At 36.2% G+C, this 23,718-nt stretch overlaps 2 protein-coding genes across 2 annotated transcripts in view; one reads left to right on the top strand and one right to left on the bottom strand.

The window, feature by feature from the left end:
- Window positions 1-11,004, top strand: part of GALNT5 (polypeptide N-acetylgalactosaminyltransferase 5) — a 56,799-nt gene extending 45,795 nt beyond the window's left edge. Inside the window, exons 8-10 of the mRNA XM_525944.8 lie at window positions 2,735-2,815; window positions 5,551-5,712; window positions 8,196-11,004. Coding sequence (XP_525944.2) covers window positions 2,735-2,815; window positions 5,551-5,712; window positions 8,196-8,336 — 384 coding nt within the window. The 3' untranslated portion in view covers window positions 8,337-11,004. The remainder of the gene's footprint in view (window positions 1-2,734; window positions 2,816-5,550; window positions 5,713-8,195) is intronic.
- Window positions 11,005-16,041: 5,037 nt separating this feature from the next.
- On the bottom strand, window positions 16,042-22,642 carry ERMN (ermin). The gene is given in 3 exon segments (NM_001243904.2): window positions 16,042-18,771; window positions 21,660-21,752; window positions 22,393-22,642. Coding segments are annotated over 3 exon segments (855 nt in total). The 5' UTR covers window positions 22,634-22,642; the 3' UTR covers window positions 16,042-18,250.
- Window positions 22,643-23,718: the final 1,076 nt, after the last annotated feature.

Genomic DNA, 23,718 nt, shown 5'->3' on the forward strand with positions numbered 1-23,718 from the left:
TCCAAGAAAATAAACTCCACAACTTCTTTTTGTTACTTGCTTCGTTTCCCTTCTTTCAACCTCCACTACGGAATTTAGATCCAGTGAAAGTTTTGTGTTTTGTAATAAGAACAAACATTTTCTTATCGAACCAACAATATTTGAAGCTAATAATCTCACCAATAATGTATTTTTCACTGGATTAAACTGCTGGCAAACAGTCTATAGCTCCGTTTCCCTTTTTTCAACCTCCACATGTAGAAATTTAAATCCAGTGAAAGTTTTGGTTTTTTGTAATAAGAAGAAATATTTTCTTATTGAAACGACAACATTTGAAGCTAATAAAAGAATCTCACCAATAATGTATTTTTACACTGGATTAAATCGCTGGCAAATAGCCTAATGTTTAACAATTCTGTCATAAATTGTGCGGAATGTCTACTTCCTAAATTGGAAAATGAAATAATACAACATGGATAATTTAAAATTCATACACTGCCTATTTTTTTAAAGATTAAAATGGTTTACAGTAAAAACATGGATCAATTATTTTTAAATAAAAAGGAAAATTCTGAAAACAACTAATAATGAAATGAAGAATAACAATTCCAAAGCACTTCAGAGATGATGTCTATATGAAGAAAAGTATTAGGTTGGTGTAAAAGTACCTTCCATGGCAAAAACCTCAATTAAATAGTTTCCTCAGTAATTTCTAAGAAAAAGGAAAAAAAAATCTTCAGGTCAAATGAGGGAGGGACATGTAAGGGACAGAAAAGTTTTATCTTTCCTTCCAATGCTTTTCGGTTCTTGGAAGGATTATACAAAATAGACACAAATAGTTAAACAGGGGGTTCCCAAACACTGTCCTGACCAATGTTACTTGCGCTGTCTCAGGGTTCCATGGTCAAGCACATTTGAGAAACATTTGTACAACATTCTGACAGCAAGCTGAACATTAACACCCTGAAGATTTTGAGAAGTTCTGGAGTAGAACCACCTGTTCGGCTCTGTGGAAACCAGAATTTTCCAAATTTGTTTGAAGATAGAATATTTCTGCATGATCCACAAATACAGGAGCTTACATAATATTTATCTCTGCTTCAGTACAGAGAGCAATTGCAGCATGCTTTCCTTCCTTTAAGCCCCGAGATTATTCTACCTTCATGACTTTCTATTCACCTTCCTCTCTGAAGTTCGGGGGTGGGACTGAGGGGGCATTGAATCCTTCTGTGCCTTGTGATGCCCACATTTACTAACAGTGAGCTGTCTCCTCCCATATTTGTCATTTTAAATTGCTAATAGAGCTTTCTCTGAGGATTTTTGATAGAGATTCCATCCTTCCATAGTTGCTTTGTTTCTGCCTGTGCCAGGCACCTCAGAAGTAATTAACAACCTGATACTATTTTTAATGTTTGTTTCTATGCCTTGAAAGTCTGTGATGGTTCCTATCCAAGGCAGGTGGTGTAAATATTCATCTCAAATCCAAATGAAGCCTGGTGTAAAGTTTCAGATTCTCAGGGAGAATCCAGCTTCCTTGTTTTCTCCCTTTGCTAACGGGCAAATTGTTTTTCTCAGTGCAGCATTCAATTGAAGATCTGTTTTTCCGCTGTTATGTGGAAGACCTGAATTCCAGCCTTTTGGTTTACCCATGCCTCTGTTTTTCTTCCATCCATATGAGGGAACAAGTCTTTCTTGCCAACCTTTGCAAGTTTCCCTGTAGCCTTTAATTTTTTCCGCATATTCTGATCCCTGAAGATGTCCCTTACTTTCTTGTTCACTAAGCTAAGCATGTAAAATTGAGGACCAATGTACTGAGCCCCCTTTTATGAAGTCTGGCAATTCTGTGAGCATCCAGTCTGCATCAGTGCAGCACCCTGAGTTAGAGCTCTTTGTTAGGCATCATAGAACAGGAAGGACACAAATAGTGTCCCTGTCAACAAAGACTTCAGCTCCTCCCAGCTCAGGAGGCTCTCCCAGGACGTGTCATATAGATTCGGCTCTGCACAGCTGTTCTAGAAAGCTGAAAACCCTAAGTTGCACTGTTAACCCATCATCTTGTTAGCCCTGCCCAGGATGTCAAAGGGGGAAAGGAAATCAACATTTTTCTGCATTAAATGGTGACTTAAAGAAAGCTACCTCCATATTTGACCCTGTAAATCCATTAAAATCCTGGGGGCCTGCCAGAAAGTGCCTTTATGCTTGGCTCTGTATTAGCTTTCGTGACTTTCCTATAATGAATTGTAGCTTGCTTGAGTCATTAAGAAGATTCTGACAGGGAATCAGCTGGAATCTGCTGTTCTTTGAAGGACTCAATTTATCTATGATTCAGTGCTTAAGCAGTCAAAAGGCTTGAAGGGGTCAGTCAGGGAACATAGATCATAACTCTTATAGGTGCATTGACTTTTAGTATATGCATTAGATAAACTTAAGACAAGAAAATAATTACTTTTCTTGCCACCTTTGCTCATTTGTTATTTAGCATTCCAGGCAAGGGTTAATTAAAAGCTTCTGTGTGTTGGCTCTATGGCTGATCACAGGCCAAAATTAACAGATTGAAGCTGTACCATTACAAGATTACATTATGTCTCTGTTAGAGATAGCAACCAATAAAACTGGATAGTGCTAAGTAATGCTAAGCTATTAACTATCTTTTAACCTTATTATAGTTTTATATTCTGTATTTTCTAAATGTGTCTGAATGTCTTGTTCTACTTTAAAATATTTTGTAATTCCTGTTTTGTATTTTGCTTCTTAGCTTATTAATGTGGCTTTGGGTAAATGCATTTCCATTGAAAACACTACAGTCATTCTGGAAGACTGCGATGGGAGCAAAGAGGTATGCTAAACTGTTTTCTATCTCATGGTAGCTGATAGGTGCAGGGTATGACACATTCATTGCTCAACTGAGAAATTCATCTTTGCCCAACAGAAAAATAATTTTCTAAATTTCTTTGTAAAAAGAGAGTCCACCACTAAACACAAAGACAGTGACTAAGGGAATAAAGGTGTGGGTCCTGCAGTCAACTCACTGGGTCCAGAATGAATCCAGTCCTGGCACCATCATTTGCAAAAGCGTGTTAACGTCTGCAGATTCCTTAACCTTTGGGTAAATGGTAGTGATAATCACGCCTACTTTTAGAACTGGTGTGAGGCTGGAGTTAGGTAATACATATGAAGCATGTAGAACAATACCTAATGCTTACTGCTCTGTAAATGTTTGCTGTAATAATAATAAAGATAAAAATGTAAAAAATGCATAACATAGATAAAGATACTAAAGAGACAACATATTTCTAAATAATCATTCTAAGGAAGCAGTCTTACTGTCTGATTCCATTCTTCTTTCCCCTCATTTTCCCGCATTTTAAGGGAGTAATGGAAATAACCAAATCCATGATCCATGGTAGAAACTCCTATAGGAAAACTCCCGAAACTCAGAGCGCAATGGTTAGTAGAGGGAGTCGGGCCAGGAAGCAGGGAATAGAGACTCCTTCCACAGTGCTGGAGGTGAGCTCTGAGTGATTACACTTCCCTCTCTAACATACATTCCTTAACAGTTCTGTGTTTGTGGAAACAGTTATTGGTTTGAGTGGCAAATAGGACTCAGAGGAAAATGGATTCATGAATAGAAATCAGTTCCCAAAATTGCAGATTGTTCTTTGGTACAGAGATTATTTTGCAATGGTAATCTAGGCTTGTTAAGTCTTACATCTTTGCTTTGACTTCAAGATACTGTTTATATTTTTTGGTGCGTCCCATCTCTACCTCTTAACTCAGAGCTACTACTAGAAGAAAAGGTATCTCTGTTGCTATATTTAGCTGTGAATTGTAAACCTGAAGCCAAGGCCACTCTTTTTTAATTAGGAAAGAAAGGAGTCAAAGGGAAGTGAAGAAGTGTTAAAACTCATTAAAAGAAATAACTTTCACTTACTAACAAAGAGGAAATAAAGTCATAAATTGTAAAAACAAAACCACAATTATTTCACATTATATGAAAGGAAAGTATTAAATAATGCATTTTTTTTTTTTTTAGGAATCATCATAGCAGGGAGTTTTTGTGCCAGAGTAACCAGCATTTTATCTGAAAACCCAAATGCTATTCTTGATGACCATTGAGTCTTTCTCAATTGGATGCTGAGAGGCAAAAGTATAAATTATGCAGCCTTCGACTTCCACAAAGCCCCAGCTCCCTTTTAGACTTTGTTGCTCATTTTTAGCTTCTGCCTCTTGTGGTTTGCTTGGGTAATAAAAAGTAAAGAAATGTGGAGGAAGTTAACTCATTTTCAGCAGAATTAATGAGGCTTAATACCAAGCCAGTGACTACAACATTCATCCAAAAAGGCTCAAAAAGAATAAGACCCTTAGATTGAATCATCAAGCTCTATCCCTTACCTTACCTAAAAAGTCTCCTTAGTTATTAACCTTTAAAGCAGTTGAAACGTATTTTTTCAAGGTAATATCTAGCTTCTCTTAGTAGCACATAACTTCCTTATATTATGCCATACTTCCATGCTTCCTACATGTTAATGTTCACGTGAATCACCTGGGGAGTTTGTTACACTGCAGATTCTGAATCAGTAGGTCGGTGATGTGGCTGAGACTCCGCACTTCTAAGTAGCTCCCAGCTGATGCGGATGTTGGTCCAAGGACCACCCTTCCAATGGCAAGGTCCAACACAATGACTTTGATCTAACCTGTTAATCAAAGTTAAACTTCACTTACAATACAAATGATTCATTAGGTAAAGGCATTTAGATAGATTTTACCAGAAGCCTATTTTTTTCAAATATGTTTATATTAGTACAAAACAATAAATTTCCCACAGACCCAGAGCATTAGAGTAAATTGACCAGGTAGACAATAGTAGGTTGTAAACAACTGAAGAAAAATGTTTCAGAATTAAAAACATGGTTTCATTACCTGAATTGGTATTTATTTTAGACACTGGCAATTTCTCCAAGAGCAGTTTCTATGAACTGGGGGATGCCAACCTGGTAGCAACCTGATGATTCCTCATGCTAGTAGCAAAGAAGGACTTCCACCTTTCCTACAATCAGACAAAGCCTTTATAATGGTTTTATACAAGGAAGCATAAAATCTCCACCCAAGAAATTTAGGGCTGTGACTGGTATCTCCCTGTAGCCACCCGTGGCTTAGAACCTTAATCATGTGGTAGACTGAACATTCCAATCCTTTAAGCACCAGGCTTGTCGGGATTCAGAACACTGAAATGACATCCATATGCAGACAGAATTAATTGCACTGAATAATTTTTATTATTGTAACTAACATTTATTGAAGGCTTATTGTGTGCTAAACACTTGACAGTCATTACCCCAACCCTCTGAGATAGATACAATCGCTATCCAACTTAAAAATTAGAAAAATAAGATTAGACAGGGTAAATAATATGCCCATACTATCAGAATTACAAATGATAATACCAGGACTTGAATATAAAATGTCAGATCATAGTTCCTATATTCTTAACTGTTGCTAACAAAAATGTTTGACAAAGCCCCTGCCTGTGTTTGCTGCCTGAAGTGACCTCTTTATTCATTTCCCCCACAGCTTCAACAATTTAATTACACCTGGTTAAGACTTATTAAATGTGGAGAATGGTGTATAGCCCCCAACCCTGATAAAGGAGCCGTAAGGCTGCACCCTTGTGATAACAGAAACAAAGGGCTAAAATGGCTGCATAAATCAACATTAGTCTTTCATCCAGAACTGGTAAGCAAAAGATTGGTACCTCTTCTTTACCACAAATTTGACTTTTGATCAAATAGGACATAAAATTCTCATTGTCAGCTTCCTCAATCAGAAGTTTTGTGTGTTTGTGACCATGGGATTATGTAAAAGTTCACTCACAGAGATGCATGGATATCTTTCGAAAGTTGACAAGTCCTTTTTTTTTCTTTTTCAAAATTTATTTCAAATGAGTTATTTTAAATAGAAATCACCAAGTTCTTCTAGTTGCATTGCTATCATTTGCTTCAGTCAATCAACAACACCGAAAGTCAGGCTTAAAGGCTAGAACTGGTCCCCACTGGTCATCAGTAATGCTTATAAGGAGAGGATATGGGCAACACAGGAAGCAGCATGTCTCCTACAAGTCCTGCACTTTAGAGTGAATCTGGTTCCTCATTCTGCCCCCTTTCCATAGGAGACTTTTGCCATCCCCTGTGGTACCCAGAAACCGGGGCTTCTAAGGGTCTGCTGGAGCCAACTCTCACCAGCTCGCTGGAGCCACTTGTGCACACCCTTGCCAGCTTTGCATTTCATCATACCACATTGGTAGCTTGAAACTGGCCATATTGGGAGTATTTATACCACAGAAATTGGAAGATGTTACTGGATCAGGGATACTTTTCTGAAGGTCCAGTTGTTCCATTTACCAGAACATTCCTGGTCTACTGTATTCATTCTCAAAGTCCTCTCTATTTGTCCCAATTACATTTTAACAGAATACGGAGTCATAAGCCTTGGTGTAGGAGCTTGGGATTGGCGAGAATAGTCTCAGAATTGCCTTCTTAAATTTTCTACCATCTCTCCAGCAGGTAGCCACCAAATCTACTGTCTACAGTAAATACTTGGGTATTTGGAGACTCTCAGTTTGTCCAGGGCTATCCCCAAAGTAAGCACCTTTGCTTCCTTTAGGTGCCTCCATTCCTTTTAACAACACAGCCAGTGACTATTCTCTTCTCAACATTTTTCTTCCTGCTCAGAGCCAAAACTGGGGCCTGAGTAATGTATTCTCCAACATTTCTCCCATTAGATCTTCTCTGTTGTATTTCAATTCTTTCTGAACAGCTTTTTCTCTTTAGTAATAATGGTTATTATTGAGTTATTCAGAAAGATTAGGAATTATTAGCATATATGCCGCTAATTTTATTTTGCATAGTGTTAGGAAATCCATAAACATGCAGTGTAGTGAATAACTTACATCTTACCTTCTCCCTGTGCCAAAGTCAGGAGGGAGGGAAGGAGAAAGGGGGGGATGTGGTAAGGAGAGAGAGAGAGAGTGAGAGAGAGAGAATATGAATAAGGACGAGAACTAAAACACATTCTTCATCTCCAGAATTGAATCTTGGGAAAGAGTTCAAGCATAGCAGTTTCTCTTAAGCGGTAAGCTGATTTGGTAAAGGAGGTAATTTAGTTAAGATAGCAAAAATTAGAAAGCCTTTTCCCTACCTTGTTTGTACCTAGGACTTTGGAACATTTTACACAGCTGCCTTCTGTCTTGGGTTTCCCTTTTGATGTTACCAAATGTCCTGGAGATGAGTAGCTTGGTGATCAGCTTTCTTCTTTTTTCAGTTTTTCAGTAGTTTTCATGCTATTGCTACTAGGTCCCCCATTATATGTAAGTCTTAAACAACAAGAGAAGTGTAAAATGAGACTTCCTTACAAATCCTTGACAATACTCAAGCATCGTATTTCCAAAATCCTGCAAGGGTGACAATACTTTTGTAGGAGCAATCTTTAAAATAAATTATTATGAAAGTCACCCCTTTTTGATAACTTTTTAAAGTTTAAAAACAACATGTGTAATTAAGATTGTCTTTGTCATAGTCATAAGTAATTAAGAAAATTTATAGATGAAAAAATGTATAAGCCATTAGTAAGGTCTATCTAATTTATCTACCATTTCTAGGATATTCACTAAATATTAAGCAATAATATAACTTTCTTTAATGCTGTTGACTTTTTCCTAATGTGGATTTTGGACATCAGTTGTTAAGAATTGTCAGAGATTATGGTAAGGAGCTCAAAAATAAAATACATCACTTCCAGAATTTTGTAATCCAAACTCACAAAGACACCTACTTTAAAAATTAATTAACTTTTTGTTACGGTATGTATTCTTTCTTTACCATCAATGAAGTAGTTATCATCTATCAAATCCAATAAATGTCACCTGTAATGTTTTCTCTTTAAAGAGTATAGTTCTCAGCCATATCATCAAAAAATTTTTCTTTTGCCTTCTGAGGACTTAAAAGTCTTATAGCTTGGTGGAGGATGATTACTTAGTCTGAGACAGAGACAAATTTAATACTTTTCAAAGTCTGTGTTTATGTTAATAATTTAGTTCAGAAGAATTCTTAAAAATCAAAAATATAACTGCCTGTCCATTTTTTTAAATTGGTTTTCATTTCTTCCTATTGCAGTTATCAAATTCAGCCTGTGGCTCATTCCCAGCTCTTCTTTCTCTCCAGGTGAATCACATTGTTTTTGAAAACAATCAGCAATTATTGTGCTTGGAAGGAAATTTTTCTCAAAAGATCCTGAAAGTAGCTGCCTGTGACCCAGTGAAGCCATATCAAAAGTGGAAATTTGAAAAATATTATGAAGCCTGAAGTGTAACTGATGTTTTTATATAGTAAACCCATTAAATACTGTGAAAATAACACTGAACTTGGTAACTATATTTCTCAGCGGTAGTTTAAATTTTCAATTTTAATAGCATTTGAATGGAAGATTTTTATAAATCACCATATTTGGAATACCAAAAGATAACTCAGGAAAACAGTCCAACATTGGACTGAAGTCCTTCTTCGGAACTGGGTGGCCTTTGAATTGCCTGCTTTCCACCCTATGCTAGACCTCATCCTGCAAATTTCCCTGTGAAAGCTAATAGGTAACTGGAAATGAAGACAGAAGGACTTGAGAAAGCATGAGGATATTCCCAATGACTGTGTTTGGTAATAATCAGCTCTTCTGGCCCACAAGTAGGAATGATCAATGAGAACTTAACTTACTCCTTTATTTGGGGATTTTTTCATCAAACAAAAATTTCTTGAGTTCTTATGGCTAGAAGACCTCAGATGCCCACAGCTATCACGTTCGTGAAATCCCTCCAGACTACATGCATACTTACCTAACAGTTTGAAATAGTATTTATTGATCTACTGCTGGTAACCCTGCTTGATGGCAGCATTTTGATCTAAATTACATAATGGTTTTTCCCAATCTGAATCAGTGGAAAAAAATTTAAGTGAGGAAGAAGAGGCCTTCAAATACTTATTTAATTCTAGGTATGAACACTGTTTCAGTTCATTTTGTGCTTTTAAAACTACAGTTTTAAAGATTTATGATACCAATAACTTCCTAGATTCATGTGGATTTTTTTTTAAAGGCAATGAAAAAAGGCTGGATTATAACACACTGTAGTAACCAAAAATGCATTTAAGCATTGAATGCACTCTAGTGCAGGGCCAAGTAAGAGGAGTTGAAATGAGTAAAGCAGAAATAGAGCTGCTGAAAGTTTCTTTTATATAAAAATAATAAAATACTTCTTTAGATATAGTAGCATTCACAGGGATGAAATATGAGAAAAATGGGTTCTAAAATATTTCAAAGGGAAAATAAAGTGAAGGAAACATCATGAAAGGGGAAAGGAATGAGGTAAACAAGTCTTAGGAAGAGAGTTAAGAAAAAATTCCGCTGGACTTGGCCAAAGAAAGAAGGGGATCTAGTATCTCTATGAAGGAAAAAAGAGTAAAGCCCTCAGTGTGAACCCAGTGAGAACACTGACAAATTTGGGAAAAGTTAAATACTGATTTCATCCAAATAAAGCCTCTAATCTTAAGCATACCAATACTTTGGCATACCAGAAGATGCCTTAGAAATCAGGATAGCCTTTGCATTCATTTTGGTAAGAAAACTGATGCTGAGAGGATAAATTACCTAAAAATCTTAAAACCCAGGCAAGTTAGTCGAAGAATCAAGATTAGAATTCAGGTTTCCAGAGACAGGGCTCATTCTATTGCCTCAGGTCACTGGCCCGAACAAATCTGCTTCACAGAATTCCTTAGAAAGAGATACACAATTCTTTGCTGGGATTGGGTCCCTGGAGGACAACCATAGTATATTCTTGTTAATATGTTTTTTCTTTTTTTAAATTTAAACTTTTGTTCAGTTGAGATGATTGTGAAACTAGGTATCTTTCATTCTGACTCCTAGTTTAACATTTAATTTTGACTCCCAATGAGTTACGTAAAAGCAAAACTATAAGAATGGGAAAAAGAACTATTTCTGCACATTTGTAACATATTTAAGATGTTTTCTTCAAATAATTGAAAACTGCAGATGAGTAAGAGAATGACTAGAAAATGAGATACAGTTATATGACACATAATGATGTTTTAGTCAACAATGAACCACATATTTGACATTGGTCCCAAAAGATTATATTAATAATATGGTATCTTTAGTGTGCTTTTCTATGTTTAGATACACAAATACTCGCCATGATGTTATAATAGCCTACAGTGTTCAATACAGTAACATGCACAAGTTTGTAACCTAGGAGCAACAGGGATTCCATATAGCCTAGGTGTGTAGTAGGCTACCTACACCATCTAGGTTTGTGTAAGTACACTCTGATATTCACACAATGATGAAATTGCCTAATGACACATTTCTCAGAATGTATTTGTGTTATTAAATGATGCATGACTCTAATTCTTTTCAAAACAGAGCCATATGGGGCAAGGGGGATGGGGGGATGCAAGTCAGTTGTCAAAAGACTAATTGAGTTACTGACAAACTGAACATGCTAGGTGCCTCATGTAATTCTTCATGTAACTAAAAAATGTTGAGAGGTTTTTTTCCCCCTGGGTATATAGGCTCTCTTTTTATCCAAAAATAGTTTCCACAAAGAAGTCAACTCTGTTCTGAAAAAAAATGAATTGCATTTTGAATACACTTATCTTTGGGTATATCAACTAAAGGAAGTTGGATTTTTTTCCTTAACAGAAACTTCTGCAGTCCTCTCAGTTCACATCCTTTCTGACTTTACCTTGACAAACTTATTATATAAAGCTATATTTAAATCTATATTGTCAATATAACAAAGGATTGTTTTTGAACATCACAAATTTGTTCTTGGATAGAATTTTATACATTGCTTTTTATCATATATTTGCTCAGTTACTCTAAGAAGCAAGGAACTGATCACTAGTTGGGAATCTATATGGGCCTAAACTTGAGTGTATTGATTTATTATTAAATCTACTACCAACATTTTCTTAAGCATAGCCTTCTAAATTTTTTCAGGAGATTAGAATAAAGGTATACATGCTACTCAGTCTTCTGGTAATTCTAGTGATAAACCTTTGGATGAGACAGGTCCTAATCGGCACTGAATTCTTCAATAGGAGGCTGTGTTACAGGAGCTACAGATTTTCCCCTGGATTTGCTTAGGTCATTGCCTTTACTTTAAAAAAAAAAAAAGTCTATGCATCTTGTTACCTTGAATACAAGGGTGGTCTTGATAATATTTGACAGCACTAACCAACTTACCAAGCCATCTATGTGCTTCTGAGACTTTTCAGTTTGCACAATTTCTTTCTCCTTTTCAACAGTTACCCAGCGCTTCTGCCCTACTCTCTTGTAAGCTGACACAGCTGTTGTTGGTACAATCGTGTTCTATCACCAGCATCAAATTTGCTTAATACTGCTTGCTGACATCCCCTCAGCTGTCATTCACAGCAAACCAGCATGTGCCATGATCACGATGTATTATTAGCTTCGCCACACTAATTTGGAAACATTCTTTTAGATATTAAAACACCTTACTTCTAATATTAGTTTGGGACTGCAGAGGGGCAAAGATACCATTTACAGTATATAGGAGTCCAATATTCCCAACCAACCTTGATTTCATGAATGGCTTGTAATTATTTCTAGCAGGCACTCATGCAATAGAATAAGATTGAAACATGCCAGAGAGTACCATCTTTCTTTGTTTTAACATCTCTGATTGAATTCCTATATTCAGAATACAAGAAAAAAAATTTACCAACCAGGCACAGTGGCTCACACCTGTAATCCTGGCACTTTAGGAGGCCAAGGTGGGTGGATCATGAGGTCAGGAGTTCAAGACCAGCCCGGGCAACATGGTGAAACCCCGTCTCTACTAAAAATACAAAAATTAGCTGGGCATGGTGGTGGGCGCCTGTAATCCCAGCTACTTGGGAGGCTGAAGCAGGAGAATTGCTTGTACCCGGGAGGTGGAGGTTGCAGTGAGCCGAGATTGCGCCACTGCACTCCAGCCTAGACAACAGAGCAAGACTCTATCTCAAAATAATAATAATAATAATTTTTACCTCAGAAGAAAGCCCCAAAATCTTGGATTAAAACAAAAAAATGACAGTGGGTGATGGGAAAAAAGAAAGGAACTAATTATCATTGAGTGTGTGTAGGTACTATTTGTGTAGGTGCTATATGTGTCCCATCTCACTAATGGGTACAACTCATCAAATGACTCTCATTCTCCCTGTTATATGAACAAGAAGGATAACTCCCACATACAGATGAGGAATTTGGTAAATTGCCCAAGGTCATCCCACAAGTAAGAGATAAAACCCAGTTTCCATTTTATCTGGCTCAAAAAAAATTTCTCTCACTATACCATGCTGCTATATAATTAATTTTCTTCTTTACATAGGGCTGTCATCTCAGGTGGGTGCATTTAAAAGTTTCTTGGTCTCAGATTACTGATGCCACAGTATTGAGATGAGATTGAATTAAACTCCTTTGGCCTCTTTTGGATGTTGTATAAACAGAAAAAAGAAGCATGGTCTCTCTCTCTCTGTGGTAAACAATTGATGTGTAGGTATAAACATGGCTACCCCCACATGTTTTGCTGTGATCTATCTCTTTGACTTCATGCAGAACCTATTCTTTTTCATCTCCTGGACCAAATGTGAAAGAAAGAAGTGGACATGTGGAGGATTCTTTCTCTGTGAATAATATTGAAAAAGCTCCATTTTCTGGGGAAATACCCATGGTTCATTGTCTGATGCCAAGAAAGAATTCAGGACACAGATACACATGAGGAGTGGGTTTAGGAGTGGAAAGTTTAATAGATAAAGAAGAGAGTGAGAAAGCTTCCTCATGTTGAGAAAGACAGTTGCTCAAGAGAGGGTTTTCTGGGTTTGGGGCAAGATTTGATTGATTTCATACAGAGGCTTGAGGAGGCGGTGATTGATTTACATAGGGCCCGGGGATTGGTTTAACCAGGTATACTACTTACATAGCCAGTGAAAAGACTGGCACTCCCACCCTAATCTTTTATTATGCAAATGCATCTTCTACCTGGCTGTCACCATGACATTTGCACACGTGGCTTCACTTCACCAGTGCCATGTCACTCACACACCTGGTGACAAGGAAAAGGGAGCAGGAATCACCATATTGAATGTGCCTGGCTTCCAGGTACAGCTGCTAGCTTTACATATGCGAGCCTCTAGCTTGCATATCTATACTTGCAACTTGACTTTTCAGGCTGCTTTTTGTTAGAAAATAAGTGGCTTGGGGGCTGCTTTTTATTAAAGGAAAAATCCACCGAGAACTATTTTACCCTTTCTAATGGCCTAAAATAAATTTTTAATGACTCCTGTATTAATATTACCAACCCTTGATCCCTCCAAACTTTAATCAAAGCTAGCAGATTGCTCATCTTGAACAGAAATAAAAAGTTAAAAAGTTGGAGTCCTTTAAAATACAAACCATGACTTTTTATTTCTACTCATTGTGTAGATTGTCACTACTGTGCTTTTGCAACAACTTTTGCATGGGTTACTCAATAGTTGCTACAAGACAAAATGCCTTACAATTAGAAAAAAAAAATTAACCAGAGATATTGTACAAAATATTTATTTTTTGACAGTTTTGAATAAGCCATATAAAGTATTATATATCCCTAGTGAGGCTTAATGGATAGTATTCCAGGTGTTGGTGGTGTCTGTATCTCAAAGAAAGAAAAAAATAACATCACACTAAACAGATTTAATGCCTCTGTTTTCAACCTAATGGAACAATAGTTATCATTTCAATTAGAGTCGCTTTGCAAGTTTATGTGAATCTTTGCTTTGTAAAAACACAAACAAAACACAAGGGAAAATTCTCATTTTCCAGCAAATACAGCAACTTCTAATATGCTCTTTCTAATAATGAGTCGCCATCAAATAAGTAATAAATAATTTTTTCAAAAACAAGAGCTTTCTGTTTTATTATTGATTGACAGATATTTACCAGTTTAAGGATATTGGTCATAAGCATCTATATAATAAACCCTTTATATTAGATGTTAAATTAAAATTTTTCATAGCATGAATAGATTTTTAAGTGACCATTCAAAAACATAGCAATTTTTGTAAATATACTGTATGTGTGTATATATATATATATATATATATATATTTTGATGCTTTGATCTGGAAGAAAGAAATATCAAGAGTTTCTACTCACAACATAAAGAAAATAAAATGTTTTTAGATATTTTTAACTCTTTCAGGTGTATAGCTTTGTCTGCATCTGGCCTTCTGCACAAAAGTATCTCAAGTGAACTTACACTCTGGATACCATTTTCCAAACTTGAAGGAGTAATCAAGTTCTTAATTATCAGGGTGCTTGTTATTTAGTTGAAGATTACACACATGTCTTCTGCTTCAAACAACTACCCCAAATTTGCTAGTTTTATACATATTAGCTTAAAAACAAGAGAAGCCAAAGATTAAGTAAGTGAATTGTGTTAAAGATTGCCTGAAAACATTTGCTAAGGGGAGAATAAAACTATAACTGTGGAGTATAAAGGATGTTGGAATTAAACATTTTTAAGTACTTTTTTTTTGCATCTGATCGACTGAAGTTATTATAAAGAAGGAATCAAGTATGTAACTTTAAATTCTAGGTAAACATCCAAATTACTTTCTAAATTCATTTCCAAAATTCTCCTGTGCTGGCAGTTAGCTACTAGAGATCATCATTTGATTTTGTAGTTTGCCATGTTCTGAGTGAGTTCAGCTGCTTACTACTACCCATGTCATTGTGTTTGTATTGATTGCCTGGCTCAGTTATCTCATGTTCTTCATGAACTATGTACACATTTTCATTGTCTTTAAACAATAGTGAGTTTTGAAGTTAAGTAGAATATTGTAGGGGTTATCAGAAACCCATATTCATTGTGGTATGTTTCTGTCTGATACTTTAATATTGGTAAATATAGTTTTTGACATTGCATTTTACAATCCTATTGTTTTTTAGAGTGATGAAAGTTCAAGTTTTAAGAGAAGTGGTTGCCTTTCTCATACTGTCAAACATATTTCTTCTTTATTATACTCTGGTGCTTTATCCTTCTCCATAATTCTCTATTATTACTTATTTTAAATGTTTTCCCTATCACATTGAAAAACTTAAATGTCCGTTCTCCATTTGAAAATATGCCAAAAGTATGATCCCATGTAAATATGCAGAAACGATTGCTATGAAAATGTCAGCATAGTTTAAATGTATTACTCTGATGATTACAGAGATTTCTTCAAGTTGTTCGTGTTAAGATGCATCTTAAACATTATCTCAGTTCCTTAAAAAATGATAAAAATTTTTCATGTATATTACATATCTACCTACCAGAAATCCTTTTTACAATTTTATATACAATCATTTTAAGACCTTTTTGAAATAAATAATGCAAATGAACTAAAATAAAGTGTTCTCTTGATTTCTGAAGAGGCATTCATTAATTATCATAGTAGCTGCTGATATACAAGGATTCTTTCTAAAGTTTAAAAGGCAGCTAAAGAAAATAAAGTCTAGAGACCAGAAATAAAGACACAAACTTTTATTGAGAGTAAGTCAGACACAGCAGTTCTTTATTTAAATTGTGGATAGTTTGGTAGGTAGGGGGAGAGAGAGATGGTAGCAAATTCTGTGCGTTCAATGTAGCATTATATGAAAGGTAGATTTTATATTGGCAGAGAAATAGAGCTATTATTAGTTTCTATTTATCTAGCAACAGAGGAAAACAAAAAATCATGTAAGAAATACCAGCATTTGCACAATAAATTAATTCTCCCTCTTCCCTGGTACCAGAGTCCTTACCACCCCTGAACTTTGAATCACAAAAGCTCAAGTAAACCTTCATGTGTAGCTACCAATTTGTGTTCTTAATCATGTTCCCCCTGAGTTTCAAATATGTTAAAAATCCCCCACGCAATCTGAATCAGACCTTTGTCTTTCCTAGGTTACAAAGACTCAAATGGCCAACCATCACCATTATGTTACCTGAGGTCACTTAACTCTGTGGCTTTCAACTCTGTGGCTTTCAACTCTGTGGCTTTCGTGTAAGATGGCGGTATAGGGCCATGGACACCAATGCCAAAGAATAGTTTCAGGGTTTTTTTGCAAAAACATTGTGTCACCCATGAACATGAAGCATTTACCAACTAAACATACCCTAAAATAGTTTCTGTTGACTAAATCTTTCATAGTTCATTCATTGTCTGGTGAGAGCACAGAGCTAAGAGGACCAGCGTTAGCATATATTAGAGTCCCTTAAGAGGTACTTGCTTTGCCGTGCCACATAACCATAGGTCACCCACCTCTAGTTCTACAGGAATCCATCATCTCTGTTGGAATAACTCAAAATACAGGCTCTTGATGGTAGGTTAAAAACATGGTCCTGTTATGTGATAGATAACACAATACTGTGTTTTGAAGTTAAGTCGAAAATTATAGGGGTTATCAGTAACCTAGAAAAGAAAACAGCTTGTCCATGTAGAAAGATTAGAGGATCTAAATTAAATTGGAAATTGTCCTATTGCATCAATCTTCTCCCTAACTTTATCAATAAAGACCTGATTTCCCTCACTTTATTCTGGAAACTGATATTGTAACACATGAAATCCATAGGTTGTATAGAATGAGGGTAACAGAACTTTTATGTTATCTGATTGAAAGAATGAAAGGAGCACTGTAATCCTGAATTCAAACTGGAGTCTTGTAAACAACTAAATAATAGTATGTGATACTATGGAAATATAATATATGACCCGGAAGGATTAAAGAAGTTGTCATTAGAATATGTGGGATTTATGTTACACATAAATAAGCAGTCATCTAAGAGGACTAACACAGAGTTTTTCACAAAATGAAAAAGAAAGAAACAAAGGGTTGAATAGTACAATGAAGACTGTATTACATTCAGACAATAAGGAATTGTCTTTTTATTTGCAGGGCAAAACAAAATCTTTATCTGTGGTGATAGAAAGTTCAGGGTAATATATATGGAAGCATGAAATGAAAAATTGTGGAACAAACTATCTAAGAATATAAATATAGTCTCTCTTTTCATAAATATTCAATACGTTATTTGACACATTGGTTTGAGTGAAGCTCCACAAGTACAATTTTAAGCATCTTGATTTGGGCTGAGGTCCAGTAAATTATATATTCCCAACAACTATCAGAGCTCTCTCACTAAAAATACATGCTCACGCTCTACTTTGAAAATATTCTAAGATAATTATTTCCATTTTCATAGTAACTAGTACAGTTATGACTAGCGTTCTCTCAGGTTTCTAAGGAAAGAAAATTATTCTGAGATACTGTTAATAAGAGAAAATGTGGTAATAGAGAGGGCCATTTTCTTAAAATTGTGCTAAAGCTGTCATTTTTATTTTTAATGACTTTAACTGTGCTAGACAAGATTTTATTTTCAGCCACAGAAATAAAACTATCCAACATAACTCTTTAGTCTGCTGCCCACCAATCTTCTAGCCCCTCCCAGTGTCAACCTCACAATGGGTTTAATTCAGTTTGAAAGCATAAAGGCAACATTTAGCAAACAGAATTATCCTGACTGACAATTGCTCATCTCCCTCTGTGAGAAGATTCAGTGAATGGTAACACCTAGGAAGGAGGGCTATAGAATGTTTTCTCTGTAGATGCCAAGGAAAGCCACTTAAAATATTGTTTGGTGATAATAGAAAAGGCACAGAATTTTGGAAGGCTTATTGCCAGAGTCTGTAAAATCAAGTTTAAAAGTAAGAGAGGTTTTAATACCAGACTTTCCATCACTCCAATCTACAGGAAGAAAGATACCAAAAGAAATACCAGAATCATTTCAAATAGTCCCCTCAAATAGTCTCATTTGATGACTACCTTTCCAAGCAGTGCTACATTTATAGCCAAATTATGCCAGATTCCCCCAGGGGACTGACTGCTTAGTGCTTATCACACAATGCTATATTAGTGAAGTTTTAAAAGACAAACGCCCAAGAATTTATTTAAAGCTTTTTGATTTGAGGTTATCAGACTGAATTTTTATCTAGGGTTATTTCCACATTATTCTACAGTGAAAAAGAGAGTCAACTTCCACCTCCCTCCAAGTGATAACTCAAATAAGGCATAGAAATATGCACCCTGGGGCAATAGAATTAGCTTTTCCTTTAGTGGGCATGAGAATTTCTCAGTTCCAGTTAGTTTATAAATGCATCATAGACTCGAATTCATCAATTCTTTGCTTGGTATTTCCCTTTCTGATTTTCCGATAGGATATTGTATTGTATCTGGAATAAGCATTTCTGGAGATATCACTCTTCTTCCCTAAGGTTGGCTGCTCATCAGGTGTCACAGCTTGGGAACTGGCACTGCTCAGTGGGGAGTCCTCACTTGCATCACCTTCCTCTTTAAATTGAGAAACCTCTTCATGTTTTTTCTTAAATTCTATCACTCGAACTTCATCTTCATCATTATTGCAATTATCATCATCATCATCATCAATTTCTTCATCCCAAAGCTTCTGCTCCTCATCATGTTTAGAATGTAACATGTCAGCTTGGCTAGGTTTTCGAAATCCCAGCCATTCAATTTCAGCTGCCTGGTGACCTTTGTTCTTCCTGTCCTCATCTTCTTCCTCTTTGAGAGGTTGCTCAGTAATCCTCTCCTTCTGTCTTCTTATTTCCTGGTTACTGCCACTCAGAGGAATCTTCTCCCACTGATGCCCTGTAGCAAAATCAATTGGTAGATGAGATGTGTAGAGATTCCAAAATACCAAGCCATTAGTCTGTTATTCTCCAAATAATTTTTCTTGCTAATCACTTCCCAACACATGTTTTATGGGATATGATTCTGTGGGTTACCAATATGTTTTGCACAAACAGGCTACACAGCCAAATTAATTTCAAAAACACTGCATTAAATACAGTTAAATAAGCATCTTCAGAATTTTTACAAGCCTTTGAAATGCTAACGAGTATTGTAAATCTGTAAGAAAGTCAACAACCTAACTTCATTTGTCTATGGAACTCTATTGTGGACTACTGTATTTAGTGAGACTGGTGTTCCCTGAGACACACTTAAAAAAAAAAATTCTTGTTTAGCCAGTCACAACTGGATACATGCACATGTAAAAGGAAATGTTTGGACTTATCTTTTTCTCACACATACACACACACGCACACAAACACACACACACACACTCACACCTCAAGGAAAATTAGAAAAATATTTCAGAAAGAAAAAATTCTCGTTTCCAATACTGAAAATGATGACTGTCCATGTCTGGTCACTTTTCAAACAGCTAGATCATACCAGCATACCCTCAACAATATTTATTGAACATGGTAAGAATTAATTATAAGGAAGCTGAGGTTGTTCTCTGAGCCTTCAGCCCTGCAAGGCTTCTGTGGGAAGTTTCAGTCTGTGGTGTACACAACTCAGAAATCTGTCTGGGTTACACCCCTTGTCAGGCCTGAGTTCACCATTTTCTTTTGACACCGTGAGAGTCTATAAGTAAGGTGAGAGGCAATGTTCCTCTTTGTCTTTTTCCTCCACAATATTCTACTCTCTCCGAAAGATGTTCACAATTCCATTTTCATCCAAGGTGTTCAGTTCTCTTATTTTTTTGTTGTTTTCTCACTCTAGGGAATACATAGTAAACTTACAGAGATAGAAGTAAAGATGGGTGATCACCCTAATTTGTTACACACAGCTGCTGTCAGGTCGCTAGTGTCCCGTCAATGTTCCTAACATTATCCATAAATACACATTAGAATGTTTGCCATAATCTTATGCTTTGTTTTATTTTGTTTTCCACCAGAACCAAAGTAAGTGATATTTTGTTTATATTCATGACTCAGCCATGAGATTGTCACATATAAAATTACTCCTTGAATTTAAATTATAGTTTTTCCTCAATATTTTTAGCATCTTTATATGTTTTAATCCAGTAACATTCTTTTTGAAGATTTTATAGCTGTTTGCCACTGTGAAGATAAAACACACCAAAATCTGTGCCTCTATTATGGAGGAAAAACATACTCCATCAAACAGGAAAGGATTCATTGAGGGAAAACTTAACCAGCGAGACCATCTAGCTGAAAACTACAGCCTGCTTTCATTCTCCATTTGATGAAAATGAAAGATCTAGACAACCGTTACCTGCAATGGACTCCTGATCAAACATTTGAAAGGGGCTCTAGATGATAGGAGGTTGAGATTCTGCCTCTGAGAACTTGTTACATTGGAAGCAGAAAAATTAGGGCAAAGAGGTTATTAAGTTCATATTGTGAAGTCTTAAGTCTTAAAAATTATCTCTGGTAATGTGACAGCTTGACACCGTCTATTGCTTGCTACATATTTCCTTAAGTATTGCTACACTGCTAAGCAGACATAGTATGAGAGGTGTTCAGGCAAAGGGAGCAGATGTAGGAAATAGCCAATCACATTCCTGTCCTCCTTGACATCTACTATTTTATGTGATGTTCTAATATTTCAACCAATAGTCTCTTCAATATTTTGCCTGTTAAAGTCCTAACAAAGCTAAATTGGTTAGGTTTAGCAAGCTGACTTCAATTTGACATAAGATGTGTATGGCTGCAAGAGAGGAAAGAAATGATTAATTAATAGATTTTATCCTATACTTTATTTGGAAACTGTTTAAATGTAGGTGTCTTAGAAAAATCTAAAGGATTTTGTGTCTCTTAGTCTATTAAGTTTATTTAAAATTTAACATAATCACTTCAATGTTCTTTTTATTCTTCCATTTTCTTAAAGAACACAATTAAAATTAACTTTATCACCCTGTCTTTCTTTGACATGAAATAGTTAACAATTTTGTATTTACATTAGAGGCCTATAAAGTAAATCATTTTGTGAGATTACTTTAAACTGTATGTTGGCCGGGCACAGTGGCTCACGCCTGTAACCCCAGCACTTTGGGAGGCCAAGGCAGGTGGATCAACTGAGGTCAGGAGTTCAAGACCAGCCTGGCCAACATGGTGAAACTCCGTCTCTACTAAAAATACACACACACACACACACACACACGCACACACACACACACAAAATAGCTGGGCGTGGTGTCGGGTGCCTGTAATCCCAGTTACTCAGGAAGCTGAGGCAGGAGAATCGCTTGAACCCTGGAGACAGAGGTTGCAGTCTGCCGAGATTGCACCATTGCACTCCAGCCTGGGCAACAAGAGTGACACTCTGTCTCAAAAAAAAAAAAAGCTGTATGTTAATTGTAGACTTTTAGGAAAGACCCGTTTTTGAAACATTTACCTTTCACAAGGTGCACACACAGATTTGGACACACCAAATCAAAAAGTAGGGTTGACTCAGTGGACTAACTTAAGAGATAGACATCACGTTGGTATGCCAATCAGCTATGCCATTCCATGCAGCCTCAGCCTTGAACAGTCTGGAATGCTTTATAAGGTGGAACCCACAGATAAGTTAAGACTCTCTTATCTGCCTACAGCAGCTTTGAAAATTTGAAGTCATTGCCTGGATTGCTTTGTCAACCCCACGCTCATGCAACATTTCATGGAAAGACTGTCATCCATATTCAGTCAAACAATTTCTGTGTACAAAACTGTAGTTCTTGTTACCTTCTCTGAATGTCATTTCATCAGCACTAGTTTCTTGGAGAGAAAGATCTGTGATAGCCTTATGAACAATAAAGAGTTTCTCTTCTGGGTTTTCTAGGAAAAAAATATAAAATCAGTATTTTAACATTTAAAATATTTATTGTTCAACAGTTAATAAGTTATCAATTTAAACTCTAGGTAGAAGTCTTTAATTTTAAATCTGATCATTAAAATTTACTATTTTACTCTTCAGATTCATTCTTTATCAATTTGATATATTTACTTAATGATCACTTTATTGATTGTAATCTCTCCTTTAATATTTATATAAGATATATATATAAGATATAGAACCATAAATTCAGAGAACTTCAGTTATATTTAGAAGGAAATTTAAAAATTTTGAATTCTCTTTGTTCAAATAATATGGGGCTGTCCATAATCATAATAAATAACAGTAGTTAACATTTAGCCAATACTTACCCTAGACTTGTAGTTATTACTATTATTCCGCCTTCTTCTAGTGAAAAAAACTCAGGCTTCGGGAGACAGAAAGTTGTCTGGGGTCACAGCTGTCAAATAGACCAGCCTGGATTTCACCAGAGGCAGAGGTTTAGTCCTTATACTATGCGTAGTAGAATAAAGGGCTACATTTTTGGGGTGTCCAGCTCATTTTGATAATAGTTTATCAAAAAAATCCAGGGTAAATTTATAAGTCAAAACAAGAAAATTAAGGAGAAGGGAAACACTTTACCTTTTAGCATTTTGTCCTTCATGGATGAGTTGAGCAGCATGTTCCCTTGTAACTTTCTTCTTTCCTCCTGACTTCCTTTGGTGAGTGCACCTTCCAGACTGGGTTCTACCCTGTAGTGTGGCAGGGGGCTGTCCACATCAGTCAATTCCTCACTGATTTTAGTGATTGGTTGTTGACCATTTTCAGGTGGTTTATCCCCATTACACTCAGCCTGGGTAAATGTAGCCGGAACATCTGTCATGATGTGCGGTTGAATCCGATCTGGAGAGAGAGCTTTAGGGAAACTGAGTGAGTAGATCCTTGATAAGATACCTGCTCTTGCCTTCAAGTCCTATAGTTCCAACTCCTACTCTAAGAGCACAAATTATTCACTTTAGTACATAATAACAAGGTTCTTTTCCTAAAAGTATCCAGACAGAGATTAGAGCAAAAGCAAGAGGATTTGTCAGATCTGCCAGGAGCCATGAGCAAGAATCCAGCCAATCACCACCTTCTTTGTTGCTTGCCAGTTCCCTGGCAGAGTTAAAGCCATCCTTTTGATTTACATAAACAAACAATCTGAAGCAATCAGGCTTTTGTGTTGGCATGTAGAGAGGGACTTTCAGCTTGTCAGTCCCCCTCTGGGAACAGAGATTTTTGTCCCTTTTCATAATGGCCCATTGTAATTTTCCCTGTAACAGGAGCCACAATTGTCCCACAGCTTTAATCCAGAGAGAATGACCACCTTGAGGCATATTAGTTCTGTGTAACCAGCTTAACATTTCCAAACAGATTTTGTTCAAGTAAAACCTCAGCTATTTTGTAAAGGACAATGGCATTGTTTCTTATTTATTAAAAAATAAAACAGCTTATGGAAAAAAACCTATAAACAGGACAACTTTACTGTAAATGGTTCTGGCTGCAGATTTGATGGTGTGCTTTCAGCAGGCTGGAGAAGGGACCTACGAAATAAACAAATTCTACCAACTTGCTAATACCAAAAGTTTTATAATTTCAGAGTAATTTACTTAGTCTATAGCTTCTTATCCTCTAGTTTATGTCCGCTGAAGCCCAGCCGATCCTTTAAAACCCTAATAAAATTATTGCCATGAAGTTTTCTCCTCCCCCAATCAGAATTACAATCCTCTCTATTCCATACTGATATTACACAATGCTGGTAAAATGTAGAGGACCGATGCAATCTGCCCTTGGGAGAAACAGGTGATTATGTTAAATGACTGCTACTGACCACCCCTTCCTTTTTAAATCTTTTTCTTTTTTGGATTTCTCATAGTACAAAATGGTTCCAGAGCCTTTGCCCACACAGCTCCTTCTATGTGAAATGGC

This window comes from Pan troglodytes, chromosome 13 (genome assembly GCF_028858775.2).
Source record: "Pan troglodytes isolate AG18354 chromosome 13, NHGRI_mPanTro3-v2.0_pri, whole genome shotgun sequence".
Classification (NCBI taxonomy): Eukaryota; Metazoa; Chordata; class Mammalia; order Primates; family Hominidae; genus Pan; species Pan troglodytes.